The sequence below is a fragment of the Ornithorhynchus anatinus genome, chromosome 9 (genome assembly GCF_004115215.2).
Source record: "Ornithorhynchus anatinus isolate Pmale09 chromosome 9, mOrnAna1.pri.v4, whole genome shotgun sequence".
In the NCBI taxonomy this organism is placed as follows: Eukaryota; Metazoa; Chordata; class Mammalia; order Monotremata; family Ornithorhynchidae; genus Ornithorhynchus; species Ornithorhynchus anatinus.
Genome location: NC_041736.1, coordinates 53,538,568 through 53,551,231, shown reverse-complemented (window position 1 = coordinate 53,551,231; position 12,664 = coordinate 53,538,568). Strand labels below are relative to the sequence as shown.

General features: G+C 44.1%; 1 protein-coding gene across 1 annotated transcript; it reads right to left on the bottom strand.

The window, feature by feature from the left end:
- Nucleotides 1–2,279: 2,279 nt before the first annotated feature.
- CCT4 (chaperonin containing TCP1 subunit 4) lies at nt 2,280–12,182 on the bottom strand. The gene is made up of 14 exons (XM_029072409.1): nt 11,950–12,182; nt 8,672–8,724; nt 8,183–8,272; nt 7,470–7,578; nt 6,874–7,016; nt 6,580–6,701; nt 6,187–6,319; nt 4,459–4,598; nt 3,738–3,834; nt 3,525–3,635; nt 3,312–3,442; nt 2,863–3,097; nt 2,567–2,680; nt 2,280–2,483 (listed from the first exon to the last, which is right to left on the bottom strand). Exons 1-14 carry the CDS (start codon nt 12,068–12,070, stop codon nt 2,469–2,471), a joined length of 1,614 nt encoding a protein of 537 aa, XP_028928242.1. The 5' UTR covers nt 12,071–12,182; the 3' UTR covers nt 2,280–2,468.
- Nucleotides 12,183–12,664: the final 482 nt, after the last annotated feature.

Here is a 12,664-nt window from a genome sequence, read left to right as displayed (position 1 = left end):
CAGTCGCTGCCGTTTGACGGGTTTACAGTCTAATCGGGGGAGACAGACAAGAACAGTGGATGATGATGGGATTTGTTGGGCCCTTACTCTGTGCCAAGCACTGTTCTAAACGCTGGGGTAATAAGAATAATGATGGTATGTTAGGCCCTTACTCTGTGCCAAGCACTGTTCTAAACGCTGGGGTAATAATAATAATGATGGTATGTTAGGTCCTTACTCTGTGCCAAGCACTGTTCTAAACGCTGGGGTAATAATAATGATGGGATTTGTTAGGCGCTTACTCTGTGCCAAGCACTGTTCTAAGCGCTGGGATAATAATAATAATGACGGTATGTTAGGCCCTTACTCTGTGCCAAGCACTGCACTAAATGCTGGGGTAATAATAATGATGGTATTTGTTAGGCCCTTACTCTGTGCCAAGCACTGTTCTAAGCACTGGGGTAGATACGAGGTAATCAGGTTTTCCCTCGTGGGGCTCACAGTCTAAATCCCCATTTCACAGATGAGGTCACTGAGGCCCAGAGAAGTCAAGTGACTTGTCTAAACTCACCCAGTTGATAAGTGGCAGAGCGGGGATTAGAATCCACGACCCCTAACTCCCAAGCCCGGGGCTCTTTCCACTAAGCTAAGTTTTCACAGTAACCATGCTGGGACCCCACACCTCCCGGGGCTCACACTCTGCGACACGCTCCACAGTGCTCTCGTTTGTGCGGCACTTCCACGTGGGGTGAAGTGCAGTGCAGTGAAGGGGTGGGCTTGCACCTGACTCTAGCTTGAGCCGTGCACCCCGAGTGCCTTCCCGCCCACTGGGCCAGTTGGTCTCCACTGCTCTGCCTTCCTGCCTTCCTCTCCCCTTTTTTCGCAACCTCCAAGATCATAAGGTTTTTTCCCCCAGACTCAATGTGTGGCGCCCAAAGTGCACCACTAGGCCTTTCCACCCTCTCACAGCTCCATAATAATATTTATTGAGCATTTACTATGTGCCAAGCACTGTTCTAAGCGCTGGGGTAGATACAAGGTAATCAGGTTGTCCCACATGGGGCTGCTGTAATCCCCATTTTACAAGTGAGGCAACTGAGGCACAGAAGTTAAGTGACTTGCTCAAGGTCACAAAGCAGACAAGTGGAGGAGCCAGGATTAGAAACTCTCATCCTCTGACTCCCAAACCCATGTTCTTTCCACTAAGTGACATTGCTTCTCTAAATCCACTCCTTCTGCTGTGACCCTGATTCAAACAGCGGTTGCTGTGGCCACAAGAGTACTAACCACCATATGATCAATGCTCAATAGCCCCTAGCAGTCAAGTACAGAGTACAAACACTCCTCAGCCTGCCAGGTTTTTAATGGTATTTAAGAACTATGTGCCAGGCACTGTTTACTTAGTAATCGGGTTGGACAGAATCCCTGTTCCGCAACATGGGGCTCACAGCCTTTACCCCCATTTTACAGATGAGGTAACTGAGGCCCAGAGGAGGTGACTTGCCCAAAAGTCACAAGGCAGAGAAGTGGCAGAACTAGAATTAGAACCCAAGTCCTTCTGACTCCCGGGCCTGAACTCTAGCCACTACACCTCACTCTTCTCGAGCTTGCCGTTATCTTGTGGGAGTGGACTGCAAAGCTAGACTCGTTTTGGTCACCTATCCAAGAGACAAATGCACGTGGACCTTGAGAAGGACCAACTTTCTCTTCTCAAATGAGGTGAATGCTTATTAGGCTGCCATTGACAGCCTTCAGGAATACTTTGCCAATGCTTCCCTTACACTGCCAGCCAGTAGTTGTACTGATTGCGCTTCCAGTGAGCACACAGGGCACTAAAATAACAGGGCACCATGGAAAGCACAATCATGAGGCTTGTTACCTTCCCGTGAAGTGCTTAACATTCAAATAGCAAGGTCAGACAAAAATATCCACAAACACTGAAATTTGAATAAAAAATCGGTGTGCAGTCAAAATATGCATATATGCACAAGAGCTGAGGATAGATAGCAATCCCTCAATGGTATTTACTGTGCACCTATCTGGATTCTAATGCAAATAGCTTGCTGTGTGACCTTGGGCAGGTCACTTTACTACTTCATGCCTGTTGCGGCCTCTGTAAAATCCTCCAATTTAGACTGTGAACTCCTTGTGGGAGAGGGACCTTGTCCCACCCAATGTGTAATAGTTCGTGTGCATCACTTACAATCAATCCACTATGCATCTCATACAGTGTCATCACACTGCTTCTCCCATCAGAAAACATAATTCCAGATATTAAACTCTTCAAAAGAGAGAGAATATGCTTTTTGAAACCAAAAAATTTTATTTAATAGTGTTGACACAGGAGTTTTCAAGTGGGTGCCAACTGGAAGCCCAACACAGGGTTTCAGCAAAGAAACAGTCTTCAAAACAACGACAAAACACACCACAGCGACACTCTGCCACTATAGCTGCATATTCTTTAAACCATCTCAATGCCGCTGGCAAGTTTATCGAGTGTTCACCTGGGAAGGGGAAAAACAAGTTGTTAAACTGAACGTGAGCTGGTATGGAAGAGTATAGTGTAGAATTCTCAAAATCCACTCACCACATCGTCAATCTTGAGAATACTGCGGACTGTTTCGGTAGCCAAGGTCAGAGCACTGACAGAGACCAACAAGGGCTGGACCACCAACTCCTCCAAAATGTTGGAAATTCCACCCTTCGAGAGTGCATATATATTTTTTTTAGTGTGGATATATTTAGATTCCTTTCTATATAACATCAAAGTTTTATTTCTACTGAATTCTAATTAGTAAAATTAAGTCTTTGGGGAATAGTTTGATATCTATAAATATGTTGCAGATCCTACAAGTTCAAAATACTATGAGTTGAAAATACTACCTTTCGAACATTAATGCCTGCAGTTTTCTCTCCTTGCGCATGTCTGTTTCTTAGTTCTGTTACAGTGGAAATGGGATTAAGGCCTGCATTTTCAGCCAACGTAGAGGGAATAACTTCCATGGCATCTGCAAAAGCACGTACACAGTAGGACTCCATGCCACTCAAAGTGCGGGAATATTCAGTTAAACGCAAGGCCAACTCTATCTCTGGAGCACCACCTCCTGCAATCAGAGCTCTGAAATTCACAGACAGAGATTCAGTTTTTTCCCCCTCCCCCAATCAGAAAACTCAGTTTAAAAAGGTAGTGCATCCACCCCCACCCTCCAAATTATCTAGTGCCTAAATTGTGCTGGTTACAGTATTCCTGTGTGGTAAAACGGTACATTAAAAAAAAAAACCCCTCAGTGGAAGGAATTGGCAAAGGGAAAGATGTGATAAATGCACACTACCTCTTTTTCACTAGACAGCGAATGACACACAGAGCATCGTGAATTGAGCGCTCAGCTTCTTCGATCACCAATTTGTTAGATCCACGAACCACAATTGTAACTGTTTTCCCAGGACTTGCACAACCTGTAATCTGCAGCAAATAAAGATTGCAATTAGGTATTTGAGAAGGAAAAAGCAAGGACGTTTCTGAAATTTGCAAATTACGCTCATACCTTAAGCAGCTTGCCTGAGCCATTTAAGCTGACTTCCTCTGCTACCTCTGCAGAGCCCAGCATTTCAGCAGTAAATTGGTCAATGTGAGCAACTGGTTTGGTTCCAATGGTCTGTAAAAACAAAATTTGAAAGGCACAAATGATGGATTATACTAACTACTAAGTCCATAAATTCAAATTAGTAATATCATGATTAAAAACGACTTCACTTACCTTACAAATAAATTCAATGTCTTCTCTTTCAATATCTTTGACCACCATTATCTTCATTTTGTTCAGAAAATGCAAAGCAAGATCACTCAGAGCATCTCTAAAACAAAAAAACAAAAAACCTGACATGAAAAACCTTACGTTCAACTATTTAACAACATTATGCATTCAGGACAATGCTCTGTAAATGTTAAGTGCTCAATAAATAGCACTGACTACAGTAATAATAGTATTTACTGTTTACCATTTGCCAAGTACTGTACTAAAGCTTTCACCATGGCCAAATAAAAAGTAAATCGGACTATTTAACTCATCATTAGGTTCCTACAGTATTTTAAAGTAAATCAGCCACTCAGAAGTTCAAAATGATACACAGAAGTAGAAAGCACGACTCTCACCTCTCCTATTTGTAAACCGGCCCCCAATTGGGATAGATCAGATTATTTGAGGATAATTGAAAACATTTTCATAATAAGCAAGTGGAAGCAATTGGCAATTACAAGCCTTTCTTGGTAGGATAAATTATTTTCTTGTTATCTGTCCTCCTGGGATCCAATTAGAAAAGCTACACGTTATTTCTAAATTCACAGATTTGCCAGATGGTGTGTGAAGTTTTCTAGCCATCAGAGTTGGCTAACTGTATATGTTTAATTCCTGAAATAGGGCAATTAAATATTCTAAAGCCTAAACAATAAGCAGTTTGTTTCTCTAACAACTGACAGACCTGAGAATAGACTTCTGTATTAGAAGCACGTTACATCCAGTTTTCTTGATTTGCTTCACCAAGTTTAGGATATAGGCTCTCTCTTCGCGCAAAACTCTGTCCATCTGAGCATAGTCAGAAACAACAATTTGATTTTCCATCTGTTGAGAAAAAGTTAATGTAGAGTTAGCAATTTGGCTTTGGAAAGATGTGTTTCGACCCAAATCGAAGCCTCTCCAAAGTAGCATAAGATTGCACTATCATTTCTAGTAGCGGGTAGTAGTATTTACTGGGCATCTGCTTGCAATGCACTATGCTAAGCTCTTATAAAGTGATATGTTCCCTGTCCACTAAGGAGCTTACACACTAATGGGGAAGGCACACCAAAAAAGTATTTACACAATAATCCAAATGAACCACTACATCTATAATTGAATTGTACATACAGAAGTGCTGAGGCTGGATATAAATAAATGTATAAATACCCACATTCTCCCTCTGGCCTAGAACTCCCTCCCCCTTCATATCCAAACACCACCTGACAAAACCCTCATTTTCCCCTACCCACCCCCCTGGTTTACCTAGACGCTCCGATCCAAACCCCTAAATCATCTGATTTTCACCCCACCCTCAGCACTTGCTCACTGTGGATGGGGACTCTGCCAAATCTGTTTTGCATTTCCCCAAGCGCTTAGTACAGTATACAGTGCCCTGTACAGAGTAGGTGCTCAAATATAATTGAATGACAATCCTAGAAATGGCTGCTGGATTTACTCTATTTACAGTACCAGGAATGAACTGGGGAAGGCTTGTTGGAGGAGGGATTTTAGGATGTGATATAATTGATAAAGGCACAAAATTGTAACCCTTTTTCTTCAAACACCAGGTCCAATGGTAAATTTAGAACAGTAGGCTCTTGCATGGTCTGGGGCTGGGCTCAGCCTAGGCTCAATCTAGCCTTCTTCCTCAGGCTAGCAGCTGTCTTACCATACCACCATGAAAAACAATAATTTGATCCTAGAGATGCCACCTTTTCATTTTCAGCATGGGGGCAAAAGAGGGCCATGAATTTTAGGGGGCCAAGGAGGACTTATAGAGACCTGAACTGCCTAGGTTCCCCGGATTCCCACCTCCCTCAGTGCAAGGCATTCAAGTTACCCCCAAAACAACGCCTGGCAGTCAACAAACTTTTTCTATGACCATGCAATTGGGCAGGGCAACCATTTTGAGCTGCAATCACCAATTCAAGAATTTAAAATTGTAGATGATGCAATGGGGCATTCCTCAGCATAAAAGTTATAAGGTGCCTCTACACCTCCAAAAAAGGAGCACTGAAGACCACAAAGTGGTTAGAAATGGAAGTGACTGGCAGCTCACCTAATTTTGTAATCTGAATTTGCTCCCTGTCTGGAAATTAGGTGTCAGTAGTCATACAAAACAATCTCTTTCAAAATATGCTATTTAAATTGTGGAACATATGCTTTCTGGACAAATTCAAGGAATTGTTCAATAAATGCAAACGTTACCAAAACTGGATTAGTCCTCTAGTGAAATAAAATGGTCATCACTGTATGAAGCCTTCTGACTCTTGTCGAGGTGTGGCTTCTTCACATGGGATTAAAGAGGCAGCCCAATAGTTGGGTGAGACTGTTGGCCTAGTAGATCAGCATGTTTGCTGGATTTGGGGACTAGACCATACGATTACATCCCTTCCAAATTGAACACTTCTAGCAACCTGTTCATACTTACATCTGTTTTTGGAGCGGACAAGCAAAACTGAATAAGACCAATCTTGGCTTTTTCAACTCTGGTCACACCAGTATTTGCCACTTTCTGCGTGAGGACCAAGCCTTCTACCAATTCGCAATCGTCAATAGTACCTCTAAGGAGGAGGACAGGGAGAGAGAAAGAGTGATGAGCTAAACATGTGAGCACTTACAAAATTAAAGCCCCCCCAATCTGTACTGTTATCTCACTAGTGGAACAAGTGCTCCAGTTAACTATGGGTGCTGCCCCACAACCCTGGTACTTAACAGAAAGACGATGGTCATTTCATCTACTGACCGACTTCTATGACATATAAACTCACCCTCATTCTCTTGGCTAGTTTAAATTTTACATTCATTGCTGAAAAATTCTCACCCAAGCTTTTTAACTATTTTAATGTCTCGAAGATCTACACCCGTAGCCGTGGTTGGGTCGATCACCTTCATCACTGCATCTACGCTCATCGGAGAAAGTAGGCTTGAGTACTGAGATACAACCTACGAGAAATTTAACGCAAGGGAAATCAACTTCCGAAGCAGTGAGATAGGAAAAATCAAGTTACAGAGAGCAGAACATCGTCCTGATTTTCTCCATTGATAGCTATTACCGATTTTTCATGGGACACACACCCCAAACAAGAACAAAAGAAAATATCTAATTTCTTCTTACCTTTGAGTTCAGGGACGTGGTTGCACTGTTTAACAAAGTCTCTCTATCACTCAGTTCCACAGGTTGGGCCATTTTAGTTAAGATTTCAACACCCTTATCCACAGCCTTCTGGAATGACTCTGAAATGATGGTTGGGTGTATCCCTGGCAATTTGAAAGTCAAGTTGTTAATCAAATTTAATAGATGGTAAACACACTTTACGACACAAAATATTCATAGATTATCATATTCTATATCTTTCAAATTTTTCATAGAAAATGTTGAGAGTCACCACTGTGGATTGCCCCTTTAATTTCTGGGCTGCCTTTTTACTGTCTGGATAATGGATTTTAGGTTTAGGGATGATAATAACCCCAAAACCTCTATGAGGAACAATGAGAATAAAAAAGCACTCATACATGTGTCAAATGAAGCAGAAACAAATTTAAAATCCACAGGGAAAGGGCATCCTACTTACTGAATATCAACTGAGCACACAGCCCTTTACTAAGTGCTTGGAAAGGTTACCTCAAAATAAACATCCTCAAGGCTTTTACTTAATATCTTCTAAGTTCCATCTTTGGCTGTATCGTTTAACTACCACCTAAACTACCTACCCTTTTGAAGAAGTTTGGTACAGGAGTCCAACAGAGACCCAGCAATAATCACAACAGATGTAGTGCCATCACCCGCTTCAATATCTTGTGCTTTGGACAGCTCCACCAGCTATGGAACCAAAACATACAAAAGTTATTACTCACTACAAACCTATTAATGGGTTAGAGTCTTATTACACACTGTGGGCAGGGAATGTGCCTGTTGTCCTCTACTAAGCACTCAGTACAGTGCTCTATAATACGAGATAGATTGATTACAATTCATTACTTCATTAGCCTGTCTCGCTATCACTACGGGGAAACAAATTATGGAATATAGGCAGTTAAACTTTAGCAGGCCTAAATTTACAGTAGAGTCCAGATCAAGAGTGGCTTAGTAACATTAATCCGTTATACACATGAGACTTGCATCTGACGGTAATGGCCTAAAATTCAACTACATGCCACTAAAAGGCCAAAGAAAGTCTGGTCTAAATACACTGTCAGAAGTTCAGAGACTGGTTCTGATTGTAGGTTTCTTCACTGGGTAATGACTAAGCAATAAATCACCTAGTTGAAGGAAATGCCATCAAAGATCTTTTTACCATCAAAATATCCATAAAATTCTGTACAAAAACAGTTTTAACTCATAGAAAACTCTTCAGGTACTACTCTTTCCCAAAGAGCATCCTTTTATGTTTTCATTTTTATAGATGAAATCTAAAAATCATTACCATTCTGGCTGCTGGGTGCAAGACTTGCATTTGTTTTAGAATAGTGGCTCCATCATTTGTAATGGTTACATCTCCTTTTCCATCTTGAATCTGAAAGTTTAAATAGCAAGTTTTTTAAAAGCTCAGTATCAATTTAACTTGCTAAAGAATATTCACAAACCCAGTAGTTTGACAGTTTAAGAGACAACTTACCACAAATCCCTATTCTAATAGCCAGGAATATATGAAAATAGCATTTATATTTTTGTGTTCTTGTACATAGTTTGATTCATGCACTCTTAAATATAAATGTTATCTGACAATTTGTCCTTCCTCATTCTTGAAGAATGTCCTGGAGGAGAGAGAGATCTCCTTTTTTAGTAATCTTAAAGCTTCTGAAATAGCACTGCACACCAGCAGGTGCTCAATAAATGCTTCTGACATTGGCATGGTGTAATCAAGACCAATTTATGTGTCCCAAGATTTTTAAGGAAAAAGAGCAGTTTTTACCATTTTATCCATTCCTTTTGGTCCAAGGCTTGTTCTAATAGCATCAGCAACCGCTGGGAAGAAAGGAGGCAAAATGAAGAAAAAAAAAATCAACATCGTCCAATGAAAGGAGAGCTAACATACCTTCCACTAAAAAGGATTAATATCAGATCATCAAAAATACATCTTTCCACAATATGGCAACACTCAGTTTTGGGAAATACATGAATTCTAACTCTCCTCCAAATACCAAGATGGTAAAAAGCACACAATAAGTGCTTAAAAAATACCATCAAAAACAATAAAAGAACAAATTCTAAGTACTGATAATAGAGATTTTCAACTGCTTAATTTTACATTAAGGATAATGATGACAACAGCTGTTGGAGCTGATGTGAAGTAACTGCTAATAAAGTGGATAGAAAATGTGATGCTTACATCCAGTTTCAAGCAATAACAGTTGAACAGCCGTGGAGGCATAAGCCTACTTTTATCTCCAGTAAAACTCTCAGTAGGCCCAGTGAAGCAGCTGAGTTTGGTCTGAAATACATCTCCACCCTTGGTAGGAAGAAACTGAACCACAAAATGTGGATAGGACCATAGAGAATGACTACAAATACGTACTGTGGAATACAAAATTTCATGTGTAATCTTGATTAGGGCATATCATATGGACAGGGTGCCTGCAGGCCACATCAGGCAAGCTACCCCGGGGACAACAACCTGACCAACTGGGTTTAGCAACCTGATAATTCCTGCCTGGAAGGAGGCAGGATCAAAAGAAGCATTTTGGATAGTAGATTCATTCAACAGTATTTATTGAGCGCTTACTATGTGCAAAGTACTGTACTAAATGCTTGGATTGTACAGTTCGATAATAGATACTGAACTGGGTAGAGAGGAAACCAAGACTTTCATTCAATAGTATTTATTGAGCGCTTACTATGTGCAGAGCACTGTACTAAGCGCTTGGGATGAACAAGTCGGCAACAGATAGAGACAGTCCCTGCCTTACAGTCTAATCGGGGGAGACGGACAGACAAGAACAATGGCACTAAACAGCGTCAAGGGGAAGAACATCTCGTAAAAACAATGGCAACTAAATAGAATCAAGGCGATGTACAATTCATTAACAAAATAAATAGGGTAACGAAAATATATACAGTTGAGCGGACGAGTACAGTGCTGTGGGGATGGGAAGGGAGAGGTGGAGGAGCAGAGGGAAAAGGGGAAAATGAGGCTTTAGCTGCGGAGAGGTAAAGGGGGGATGGCAGAGGGAGTAGAGGGAGAAGAGGAGCTCAGTCTGAGAAGGCCTCTTGGAGGAGGGGAGTTTTAAGTAGGGTTTTGAAGAGGGGAAGAGAATCAGTTTGGCGGAGGTGAGGAGGGAGGGCGTTCCAGGACCGCGGGAGGACGTGGCCCAGGGGTCGACGGCGGGATAGGCGAGACCGAGGGACGGCGAGGAGGTGGGCGGCAGAGGAGCGGAGCGTGCGGGGTGGGTGGTAGAAAGAGAGAAGGGAGGAGAGGTAGGAAGGGGCAAGGTGATGGAGAGCCTTGAAGCCTAGAGTGAGACTTTATTCTCACTTCATTATGAATGTGCTTTATAATCTAAGAAAAACCTCACCAAAGTTATATGTCTTCTGACTCTAAATTGAGGATATGACTGGCCTGGTAACAGCAGCAATAACGATGGTATGTGCTGGGCACTGTATTAAGCAATGGGATGAATACAAGCAAATCGGGTTCATTCATTTAATCGAATTTATCGAGCGCGTACTATGTGCAAAGCACTACACTAAGCTCTGGGGAGCGTACAGTATAAAAGACACATTCCTGCCCACAATGACCTCGCATGGACACTGTCCCTGTCCCACATGGGGCTCAGTCTTAATCCCCATTTTCCAAATGAGGGAACTGAGGCACAGAGAAATGCTTTGCCCAAGGTCACATGGCAGATAAGTGGGAGCGCCGGGATTAGAACCCAGATCTTCCTGCCTCTGGAACACATACCCTGTACCAGTGAATCCTAATCACTTCTCGAGGGACTGAAATACTGGAGAGGTCTATGCAGGAAAATGAATGTAATCATTATGTTATTTGTTAAATGCTTACTATGTGCCAAGCGCTGGGCGAGATACTAGACTGTGACCGCGTTGTGGGCAGGGACTGTCTCTACTTGTTCGGGAATTGTAGTTCCCAAGCGCTTAGTACAGTGCGCTGCACAGAGTAAGCGCTCAATAAACACGCTTTACATAAGCTGCGAGAAGCAGCGTGGCGCAGTGGAAAGAGCACGGGCTTTGGAGTCAGGGCTCATGAGTTCGAATCCCAGCTCTGCCACTTGTCAGCTGTGTGACTGTGGGCAAGTCACTTAACTTCTCTGTGCCTCAGTTCCCTCATCTGTAAAATGGGGATGAAGACTGTGAGCCCCACGTGGAACAACCTGATTCCCGTGTCTACCCCAGCGCTTAGAACAGTGCTCTGCACATAGTAAGCGCTTAACAAATACCAACATTATTATAAGAATGAGTGAGCAAAGCAGCGTGGCTCAGTGGAAAGGGCCCGGGCTTAGGAGTCAGAGGTTATGGGTTCTAATCCTGGCTGACACCTGTCAGCTGTGTGACTTTGGGCAAGTCCCTTGCCTTCTCGGTGCCTCCGTTCCCTCATCTGTAAAATGGGGATTAAGACTGTGAGCCCCAAGTGGGACAACCTGATTACCCTGTATCTATCCCAGCGCTCAAAACAGTGCTCGGCACCCAGCAAGCGCTTAACATTCATTCATTCAATAGTATTTACTGAGCACTTACTATGTGCAGAGCACTGTACTAAGCGCTTGGAATGTACAATTCGGCAACAGAGACAATACCAACATTTTTATTATTTCTCGTTGCCTAATTGTAGTTCCCAAGCGCTTAGTACAGTGCGCTGCACAGAGTAGGCCCTCAATAAACACGATTTACATAAGAATGAGTATGGGAAGCAGCGTGGCTTAGTGGCAAGAGCGGGGCTTGGGAGTCTGAGGTGGTGGGTTCAAATCCAGACTCCGCCACTTATCAGCCGTGCGACTTTGGGCAAGTCACTTCACTTCTCTGGCCCTCAGTTCTCTCATCTGGCAAATGGGGATGAAGACTGTGAGCCCCACGTGGGACCAGCTGATTACCCTGTATCAACCCCAGCGCTTAGAAGAGTGCTGGGCACAGAGTGAGCGCTTAACAGATACCATCATTAATATTCTAATGAATGAGTATAAGGATATAGTGAGTATTAAATAAGAATGAAGGAATGCAAGCTAATGGGGGCGGTACCTTTGGCGGCCGAGATGTTGCTGAAGCGGATCTGGGCGGGTTTATCCCGGTCCTGGTAGGCCCCTTTGCCGCGGCCCCCGGCCCCGGCGGCCCCGCTGCGGGGGGCCGCGTTCTCCGGCATCTTTATCCGGCCTCCGATGGGCTCGGCGGCGCTTCGGGGGCTGCGGATGGAGGCGGATTGGGCTCGGCCCAGCCCGGCGACGGGAACCTCAGACCAAGATGGCCGCGAAGCTTCCAGAAAGCGGCGCCGGGGGGGAGGGAGGGAGGGAGGAGGAGGGGCGGGGCCGCGAGCGCGGGGTCCTGGCGCGGCCGTGACGTCAGAGGGAGGGCGGCCGAGGGGCCGAGGGGCCGAGGGGCCGAGGGGCCGAGGGGCCGAGGGGCCGAGGGGCCGAGGGGCCGAGGGGCCGAGCGGCCGAGGGGCCGAGCGGCCGAGGGGCCGAGCGGCCGAGCGGCCGAGGGGCCTGTCTGTCGTCCAATCGCCCCGGGCCGCGGTGCTATATTAATAGCCTCAGCTTCAACGGCCAAGCGCTTAGTACAGTGCTCTGCACATAGTAAGCCCTCAATAACTATTGGATGAGTGAAAGGGCCCTGCCGCCTATGCCTTGGGGCAGAGGGGATGAAGGGGGCTGTGGCCGGCCAGGCTCAGGGGCCCATTCATTCATTCAATCGTATTTATTGATTCATTCATATTCAATAGTATTTATTGGGCGCTTAC